Here is a 10436-nt window from a genome sequence, read left to right as displayed (position 1 = left end):
AGGCAAGGGCACAATCTGGGTCTTTCAATGCATGAACACATCACAAGAACTTGGAGCAAGTCCCCGATTATCTGATCTTTCTTAGCAAAATCAGTGAGATTCTTACAATTGTTTTCCAGAAGAGAGCTTAACTACAATAACATTCCATGAATTGAATTAAAAGAAACATTGTTCTTTTCATCGTTCATGCTGACTGGGATAGATGGGTCTGAAGTTGACATCATTTGACTCTCTCTACAAGGCAACTCGGAGGCAATATTGGGGTGAGATGTGCATGGAGAAATTGTGAGATGTGTGGGTGAGATGGTGGTGGGTGAGATAGTAATTTTGTTAAAGGATAAAATTGTAATTATGAAAAAATTCATCAAGTGTGTGGAGTAAGGAAACTTGGTGTATGAAAATAAAATTTCCCTTAATTTGTATGTTGTTTGAAATGTAATGACTTTCTTTTTTAATGAATAATGTTAAAACTTTATTGATTATAAAGTTATATTTGGTTTATTTTTCAGAATCTATTTTAAGAAATTTTTTCTAAGAAATTAAAAATTAAATTGGTGAAAAAAATTAAAAACATATTACTTTTATATAATTTTATCTTTTGGGAGAGTAGAAATCAGTGCATTTAGTATGAGTTTTCTGGATTAAGTTTATTAAAAACTGACTTTTTTGGTTTTCGTGTTTTTTTATTTTTATTTTTAGTGAATATTTTTTAAATTTTAAACATTTTTTTACTTTTTTAGATGCACCTTACTTAGATGTATCTAAAAAAGTAAAAAATTTGTAAAAAAATATTTTAAAAAATTAATAAATACATAAAAATACAAAAAATGTGCTGAATTTTTGTATTTTTGATATTTAGTTAATTTTTAAAAGATTTTTTTACAATTTTTTTACTTTTTAGGTGTATTTATGTTAGGTGTGTCTAAAAAGTAAAAAAATTGCTTAAAATATTAAAAAAATTCAGTAAAAACAAAAAAATACAAAAAATAAGAAAGTAGAATTTTCTGAAAAGTGTTTTTTGAAAAGTGGAAACAAGCAAGGTGAATAAATTTTTAAAATATTTTTTTTATATTTATTTTCATTAAATTAGTTTTTATTTTTTCAAAAGTAAAATATGGTGATAATTTTGATGTCATTATTAAATCAATCCATTAAATAAAAAAAATTCAAAATTAAAAATATTTCATATATTAAACATGTTGATTACACATTAAAAGCCTAATAACTATCCAAAAACTATCTTTTAACAACAAATACAACAATCTATTACATGATAATCATAAAAAAAAAACACCCATTACATGATCATCATACAAATACATACTAAAAATTAATTTGGTAAAAAAAAAATTAAAAATGTAAAAGATTTATCATTTTTATATAATTTTATCTTGGTCAGTAGAAATAATTTTTAAAAATCCAAAAATAATTTGTTGACATTTATTTTTGTCAAACTAGTTTATATTTTATCAAATTAACGATTTTGCCCTTGAAATGAAGCAACATTATAATCAATTATCTTTATTTGGAGCAAGATTCAAAATTTAAGATTAAACGGATTACAATTAAAAGGTTAAGGACCAAAGTGACACAACACCTAAACTATAGTAACCATTAGTGTAATTTGTTTGTGTGTTCGTTTTTTTTTTTTTTTATTTTTATTTTTTTTTATTTTTAATTGGGAGCAAAATCATGTAACAACAAAAATAGTTAGAAAAGAAAGATTTCTTGGAATAAAATTTTGGGGGATTTGGTCAAAATCCTCTCATAATAAAACTTTAATGCATTAGGAATAATCACAAAGTTTTTTTCTTAAAAAGTTTAACACATACCACTATTACTAAAATATTAAATTTTAAAATAATATAAATTTTAATCTACATGTCTTTTTTTTTTAATAAAATTAATATTTTTAGAATTCTCTCATCAAGATCTATCAAATATAATCTATATTGACTATAAAATTCTTAAAAAAAAATTTATTACCTTCAAAATTGATGTAAACAATAACATGTTATTTTGTCTCACAGTAGCAGATTACTTTGGTTCATAATAACATATAACTCTAACAATATTCTTTATTTTTTTTTTACTTAATTGTGCGTATCTTTTTTAGGGGATTTATGAAACAAAATAAATTAAGCTGTATTTTCACAAACAAAGGTCTAATGGAAGAGTTTTGCCTAAATTTTCCTAATTATAATTACATGAGATTTATCATAGCACAACCTCACCAAATTGGACTTTTAGGTAATCATTTTTAAAAAAAAAAATTAAAAAATTAGGTTTGATTTGTTATTAAAGTCAAATTTTGAGTTTTTATTTTTTGAATAAATTATAAGAAATGGCACTTCTTCAGTCCGTCATTGAATTGGACAGATCTGTTGTGCCGTGGTGGGCTCTAATCCAAGTCCATTTCAATAACTCAAATCGTTCAATGTATAGAACTCGTTGAGTATATTATCTTTATAAAAAATCACCTTAAACGGATACCAATCACTATGCCTGGTTGTGTTTTTTCAAAAATACTTTTCAAAAAATTCTACTTTCTTTTTTTTCATGTTTTTTTGTTTTTACTGAATTTTTTTAATATTTTAAGTAATTTTTTTACTTTTTAGACATACCTAACATAAATATACCTAAAAAGTAAAAAAATTGTGAATTTTTACAAAAAATATAAAAAAAATACGAGAATTCAGTACATTTTTCATATTTTTATGTATTTATTAAAATTTTAAAATATTTTTTCACAATTTTTTTACTTTTTAGATACATCTAAGTAAGGTGCGTCTAAAAAAATAAAAAAAATGTTTAAAATTTTAAAAATATTCACTAAAAACAAAAAAATACGAAAACCAAAAAACTGAGCTTTCAAAAAATTTAATTCAAAAAACTCAAAGCAAACAAACTGAATAGTTACTTGATCGGATCACATTTCTATTGACGACAATTATGATTTTCAAAATAAATTATAACAAAAATATAATCAAGTAACTATTAATATCTAATCAAAATAATTTTTTATAAAAATAATATAATTAACAAATTTTATATATTAAACCATTTAAATTATGAAAATGGACCCGAATCAAGGCCCAATGCTGCCCAGCAAGACCGTCCAAATTATAAATACATAAATACATTCCTATTACCCCCTCTCTCTCTCTCTCTCTCTCCCCATCTCTTTTCGATTCTCGCTCACAATCGCGTAGAATCACTCTCTTACTAGTAACCTGGAATCACGAAACAAGCAGCAGACCAAGACCACCCGGACGATTCTTCTTCTGATCAGGTCTTCCATCAAAACCCACTTTCTTTTCATTGTGATATCCTTAAATGTAATGCACATTGTGAAAAATAGTCAAGTAAAATCAATATTTACTACTGCCTTTTTTTTTTTTTGGTTCTTTCTTGAATCTGTAGTTGGGTCTTTATTGTTTTAATTGGGGAAATGTTCTTCGGGTTCTATGTTTTTCTTGTTGTAAATCTTAATGTACAGTTCAAAAGTTGTGAGTATTGATATGTTGGCTTTCGTGTTTGTGCTTTTGTAATATTTTTGAGGTTTTGGATTGCTAGCAAAGTTGCATATTAATGCCCTCAATCTTCTTTGTTTCTTTCGTTTTTGGTTTTAGGGTTTGGTTTTGAACCTTTTTCAAGGCCATGGTTGCAATCTTTTTGTTATTGCCTTTTAGGGTTTTAGAAATTTGGGGGTTTTTAGGGTCTTATGACTAAATCACATCTATTTGTTGTGATGGTTTAAAAGGTAATTTGATGAGATGTTAGAGCATCTGTAGCAATGTTAGCTTCAATAGCTACCCAAAATCTCATTTTTCTATTTTAGTTAGTCACTTTTTCAATATATATTCTAACAATGCTCTCTACATTAACCATGAACCCTTAAAATATTTTTCTTTTTATTCATTTATTTTTTGAAACACTACAAGTGCAGAACAAAGCTTGAGAGAGAGATAGAGGAGACTTGAAACTAATAAAAAATGAATTACCTTTGTGTACAGTAACTTGTCAACTTCAGTGAGTTACTGTAGCATTTGTCAAAGTAGCAAGCTTCTGCCGAGGCTGTTGGAGCTGCTTTTGTTGCTTGATGCTCTCTAAAGTAGTGAAAATGAACTTTTAGCTAAGCTGCTGTTGATGCTCTTAGGACTGGAAATTTGGTCCGAGTATTGAGGGCCTTCAAAGTTTGCTTGTTTGTTTAGCTGTTCTATCTACACAATACATATGAATATATACACAACTCAAGTTAACAAGCCTTTGTTGGTATTTTTCCATAATAATACAAGAAAAATATATAAAATAAATTAAATAGCAATGACAAAACAAATTTTTTATTTTTATTTTTTATATTTAAAGAATGAAATACAAAATAGAATACACAACTAAAAATACAGAAATGAATTAGATTATATTACTAATAGAACAAATTATTAACATGGATAACTAAAGATTAGAACTCATCTTTGTAAACTAAATTTTTGAAAAAATAAGAACAAATGATAAGAAAAGAAACAAATCGAAGTTTGCACTTGACAGTTTCCTTAAAATAGATTCACCACCTCCCGATGGATGTTGGAGGTATGCTGGCGTCTGTCTTTCAAGATACGATGGTCGAAACTAGTTAATGTAGAAGGACCTTCTGAATAGCTTTAGCAAACTTGACAATGGTTGCACTCTTTCTAACAAGAACCAAAGAAGACGCTAGCAAAAGAAGATAGGAAAAATTTTCTTGGGGGAAAAAAACATCTCCTACTTTTTATCTCCAAACACCATCTCCATTTTCCATAAAAAATCTCTCCAAAATTATTCTTCCTATTTGGAGGAGTAGGGGAATCCCGAACCATGAAGGTTATACATCAATAGGGCTACCAAATGTCATTAACCAAAGCCATCAACTGTAGTCATTAGGGTTAGAGTTACAAAGGTTCAAAATCTATGGTCACTAATATGGTCATCAACTCCATCATAAAAAAATGAGAGTTACAAAGGTTTAAAAGGTTTAAAACGTAATCTGTAGTCATTAGGGTCTTATGACTAAATCACATTAATTTGTTGTGATGGTTCAAAAGGTAATTTGATGAGATGCTAGAGCATCTGTAGCAATGTTAGCTTCAATAGCTACCCAAAATCTCATTTTTCTATTTTAGTTAGTCACTTTTTCAATATATATTCTAACAATGCTCTCTACATTAACCATGAACCCTTAAAATATTTTTCTTTTTATTTATTTATTTTTTGAAACACTACAAGTGCAGAACAAAGCTTGAGAGAGAGATAGAGGAGACTTGAAACTAATAAAAAATGAATTAGCTTTGTGTACAGTAACTTGTCAACTTCAGTGAGTTACTGTAGCATTTGTCAAAGTAGCAAGCTTCTGCCGAGGCTGTTGGAGCTGCTTTTGTTGCTTGATGCTCTCTAAAGTAGTGAAAATGAACTTTTAGCTAAGCTGCTGTTGATGCTCTTAGGACTGGAAATTTGTCCAAGTATTGAGGGCCTTCAAAGTTTGCTTGTTTGTTTAGCTGTTCTATCTACACAATACATATGAATATATACACAACTCAAGTTAACAGGCCTTTGTTGGTATTTTTCCATAATAATATAAGAAAAATATATAAAATAAATTAAATAGAAATGACAAAACAAATTTTTTATTTTTATTTTTTATATTTAAAGAATGAAATACAAAATAGAATACACAACTAAAAATACAAAAATGAATTAGATTACATTACTAATAGAACAAATTATTAACATGGATAACTAAAGATTAGAACTCATCTTTGTAAACTAAATTTTTGAAAAAATAAGAACAAGTGATAAGAAAAGAAACAAATCGAAGTCTGCACTTGACAGTTTCCTTAAAATAGATTCACCACCTCTCGATGGATGTTGGAGGTATGCTGGCGTCTGTCTTTCAAGATACGACGGTCGAAACTAGTTAATGTAGAAGGACCTTTTGAATAGCTTTAGCGAACTTGACAATGGTTGCGCTCTTTCTAACAAGAACCAAAGAAGGGGTTAGCAAAAGAAGATAGGAAAAATTTTCTTGGGGGAAAAAAACATCTCATACTTTTTATCTCCAAACACCATCTCCATTTTTCATAAAAAATCTCTCCAAAATTATCCTTCCTATTTGGAGGAGAAAGGCCTTTATTTATACAAGCAGAGGAATCCCGAACCATGAAGGTTATACATCAATAGGGCTATCAAATGTCATTAACTAAGGCCATCAACTGTAGTCATTAGGGTTAGAGTTACAAAGGTTCAAAATCTATGGTCACTAATATGGTCATCAACTCCATCATAAAAAAATGAGAGTTACAAAGGTTTAAACCTCCCATGTGCTTAATATATACAAATAATATGTATATAATGATGTTTGAATAAACCTACTAGATGGGGCACACAATGGATACTAATGTTGAGTTACAACCAGATCCAAACCCAATTCTCAAACACATGCACATGCTAAGCCCAACACAACATAGCTTAGTCCAAACTCAAGATTAAGTTTAAGTGCAAGTCTAAGTCTAAGACTAAGACTAAACCCAGCACATATATAAGCACAAGCCTAGGCCCAATCCAAACGAAGACTAAGTCCAAATTTAAGCTCAACTTTTATTGATGCCCACTTTATGATACAATTCTTATTCACAATTTAATGGTTTCGGCCCATCATTTTATATTGTAATCATCTCACTTGAGAGAATACAAAACTACTCAGACCCACTTCAACCGGCGGTTGAGTTCCACTTTAATTTCAAATTAAAGTTGCTAAAAAATCATATTATTTTCCAACAACCTTACATACTGAGGATTGGTGACATACATGATATATCCCTTTTCTCCAAGTGGGTGTATTGAAAATCCTATCCTTGTGTATAATGTGTATTTATAGATGTAAACCCAATTTTTAAAAATGCAATAGTTCAATTTTTTTGGGGGGTAAATTTTTATCTGTTTGTTTTTGTTAATATTTTGTGTACAACTACCTTAAACCATATGTTCTTTTTTAATCCCGAGTTTGTTTGTAATTCTCAAATTGAGGTTGATGCCACTATTTGAAACCATTGTGTATGTGTCGTATGTTTTTTGTAACATTGTTACTTTCATCCCCCATTTTCATGGTCCTTGGATTGTTGGGCCAAAGAGAGAGTCTAACACATGTTTTAAAAAAAAGACAATAGTAAAAGGAAAGGATATTGTTTATAACTTATTGGCATGTTTGATTAGAAGGATTAAAGCATGAGATTGGAATTATTAATCCGTGGGCCCAATCATCCTATGTTTGTTTTGACATTTTGGTTTAGGATTATTAATCCAATGGATAATTAATCGAACAAATTTGTAGGATTATTAGTAATGGGGTAGAGATGAGATAGTTAATACCACACTAATTTAATAGGATTATTAATACTTCACTATTAGTGTTGTGAATCAAACATTACCTATGGGCATATCTTTTCATATAATTGATGCTCAGCGGTATAGAGTCTGATGCCAATACTTGAAGCCATGATGCATGTGTTACATGTTTTTCCGGCATTTTACTCTTACTTTTATTGTTGTTGGGCTTTAGAGAGAGCACAAGACAACTTTTTGTTGAAGACAATTGTAATTTGTAAAGGAAAAGGAGATTGAGTGGGTGCTCTACAAGCATAAAAAATTTGAGGAAAATGAAGCAAGATGTTTCCTCAAATTTTTAAATCAATGTCCCTAATAGGTAGAGGGTCAATCAATTTAAGGGTGGGTATCAAAAGGAGCAGAATGGGTGCATGTATCCTTTGTTAGACAGATGATAAGTAATTCCTTATTTCCATTGATTATTCTGAGTTTTTAACCATCAATTCAGTTTCATTTTTTTAGTGGTCATGGCTCAAGATGTCTAAATCTACCTTGAATCTCAGTTCTTTAACCTCACAAATGTATTATATGAACCAAAGGAAATATACTAGAACACGTGTGAAATTGTACAAATATAAGAATCAGGCTTCAAAATCTGAAACTGAAAGAATTTCTCCCCTAATACCTACCAAGTTATACTTCCGAATAGATGCCTTGAAATTTGTTGCATTTTTTGCCACAATTCACTAAATTTAGAGGTCCAAAAGATTTATTCCTACTTCCCTCAGTTTCTTTAGTGGAGGAAGTATATAACTAGCTAGTTATGATGAACAACTGTCCAGGATAACATATATTGTCAATAGGAGAAAAAGGAAAGAACCGTAACACATCAAGCTTCAACTTACTATTCGATTGTCTCTCTCTTTCCAGAAACACAGAGAGACTCCCAAGAGTCTGAAGAACTCCATCGAAGCTATTGAAGAGGTTTAATTGAAGGTGCTGATCGATTCTCTCCTTCAAAGATCACATTCCGGTAAAGTTCATCTTCGATTCTTCCTACTCTTCTTCTTCGATTCTTCTTCCTTTTCTTTGTTCTGTCCATCTTCGATCTCTTTGTTCTTCGATTCTTCCACTTCTTTCATTTTTTTTTTCCAGATTTTTTTTTCCTGTTTCTTTGCAGCAAACGAAGAACGAAGATACATCATTTTTCATTTTTTTTTTTCCAGGTTTCTGTTCTGTCCAGATTTTTTTCTGTTCTGTCCAGATTTCTGTTTCCTCTTTTTTCATTTTTTTTCCAGATTTTTGTACTACTCCTTGGCAGCAAACGAAGAACAATTAAACTCTCTTTGTTCTGTCCAGATTTTTCTTTTTTCATTTTTTTTTCCAGATTTTTGTTTCCTCTTTTATTTTTGTTTAGCTTGTTTTTGGCATTAAACTCTCTTTTCTAGTTTCTTCTGTTCTATTTCTATGTAATAATGACATTAAAAGAGGTCGTATGATTTACTTTTTTTTTTTTTTTGGGTGGTAATTTCTCTTTTTAATTATGTTATTGAATTTAATTTGTATGTTGAATGTTTAGGTATAAATTTAAAATTAAAAAAATAAAAATTAGCTTTACCCCAGCCATACCTGTGCTTCTTAGCTAAGAGTCAAAACTTAACGACTTCTTTCATGCGTTAAATTGTCATTTAAAAAAAAAAAAAATAAAAATTAAACCTGAGAGAGGGCACCAAGCAGGCTGGAATTGTAAGTCGTACATGGTTTTTCTAAGCTTTTGTTATTGGATTCAAAAACAATCCTAAGCAGCTCATTAGGTGCTTTTATTTCCAGAGTTGGAAGATTATTTTTGGGAAAATTGCAAATCAGTGGTGTCTTCACAAAATATTTACAAATTCATGTAAAAGTTTATAACTTTAATTTGAAGTTGATAATTTGATAAAGTTACCACCGATTTGTAATTTTTTATTTATTTAAAAACATGCACTGAAGTACAATTTTCCCATTATTTTTCAGCAAAATGATATTAGAATCTTGTTTGTGGGATATATTTACTACAGAAAATAGTAGGACATTTACTAGGAGTTACATTCTTCTATTGTTTATCTTGACTAGCAGAAACTGTAAGGATGTTTCTAAAGGTGCAGCTGCCTTGGAACGTCGTAATTCCCGCTGAAAGCCTCGACACCAAAGGACTTATGCTCCAAAAGTCTATAATAATTCGCCTCTTAGATGACTTTTCAACGAAGAAGGCAACAAAAGAGCTCGGTTATTTTCTTGCACTAACCACTCTTGACAACATTGGGGAAGGAAGAGTTAGGCAGCATTCGGGTGATGTACTCTTTCCTGTACTTTTCAGCTGCATCACTTTCAAGCTTCACAGGGGCGAGATCTTAGAAGGGGTTGTTCACAAGATCTTGAAGCATGGTGTGTTCTTGAGATGTGGGCCCGTTGAGAATATCTACCTCTCGAATCAGAAAATGCGCGATTATCGGTATGTCCCTGGGGAAAATCCCATCTTCATGAATGACAAGATGTCCAGAATCGAGAAAGAGGTGGCAGTGCGCTTCATTGTCATTGGGACAAAGTATATAGAGGCCGAGAAGGATTTTCAAGCAGTGGTAAGCTTGGAGGGCGACTTTCTTGGACCTGTTGGACCTGTTTCTTAGGTGAAGCTTCTCATTACTTGAGTCACTGCTTCTTATCTCGTTTGGCAATGTAAAAACATGTTTGACAGCTTAAACTGATGATGACTAGTCTTTTGTTGTGAAGTGTTATTCAAAATGGTTTTCGCACATCTTAAGCCTTTTTAAGTTTTGAGCTGCTTCTTATAAAAGGTGATTTGTGGGCTGTTTACAAATCTTATGTGGTTGGTAACTTGGTATTAGCAATAGCCAAAGCATTTACTGCTGTGTTATTTATCATTATGTTTCATTCATTAACTTGAGCATCACTTTAGGATGGTCTCTGCATCCATTCTCCAGCCTCTCACGGGAATTTTTAAGTTGTGTTTAAATTATGAATTTATGGAAACAACTAGTCTATAACACAAGAATGATTTTAGAACCAATTACATAAAACAT

The 10436-nt window shown here is 30.1% G+C and overlaps 1 protein-coding gene across 4 annotated transcripts; it reads left to right on the top strand.

Moving 5' to 3' along the window:
* The first annotated feature begins 3139 nt into the window (after window positions 1–3139).
* Window positions 3140–10213, top strand: LOC114298906 (DNA-directed RNA polymerase V subunit 7). Of its 4 annotated transcripts, none has more exons than XR_014335096.1 (3): window positions 3140–3292; window positions 8287–8389; window positions 8537–8893. XR_014335096.1 is itself a non-coding variant. In XM_028243560.2 (3 exons), exon 3 carries the CDS (start codon window positions 9483–9485, stop codon window positions 10020–10022), a length of 540 nt encoding a protein of 179 aa, XP_028099361.1. In that variant the 5' UTR covers window positions 3155–3292; window positions 8287–8389; window positions 9472–9482; the 3' UTR covers window positions 10023–10213. The 4 variants fall into 4 exon arrangements, 2 of the variants coding, with proteins under 2 accessions (XP_028099364.1, XP_028099361.1); XR_014335097.1 differs by having other exon boundaries at window positions 3155–3292; window positions 8512–8613; XM_028243560.2 differs by lacking the exon at window positions 8537–8893 and adding an exon at window positions 9472–10213 and having other exon boundaries at window positions 3155–3292.
* Window positions 10214–10436: the final 223 nt, after the last annotated feature.

Source organism: Camellia sinensis, chromosome 7 (genome assembly GCF_055761805.1).
Source record: "Camellia sinensis isolate YWXY chromosome 7, ASM5576180v1, whole genome shotgun sequence".
NCBI lineage: Eukaryota > Viridiplantae > Streptophyta > Magnoliopsida > Ericales > Theaceae > Camellia > Camellia sinensis.
The sequence above is the reverse complement of the archived record's forward strand: the minus strand, read 5'-3'. Positions and strand labels throughout refer to the sequence as shown.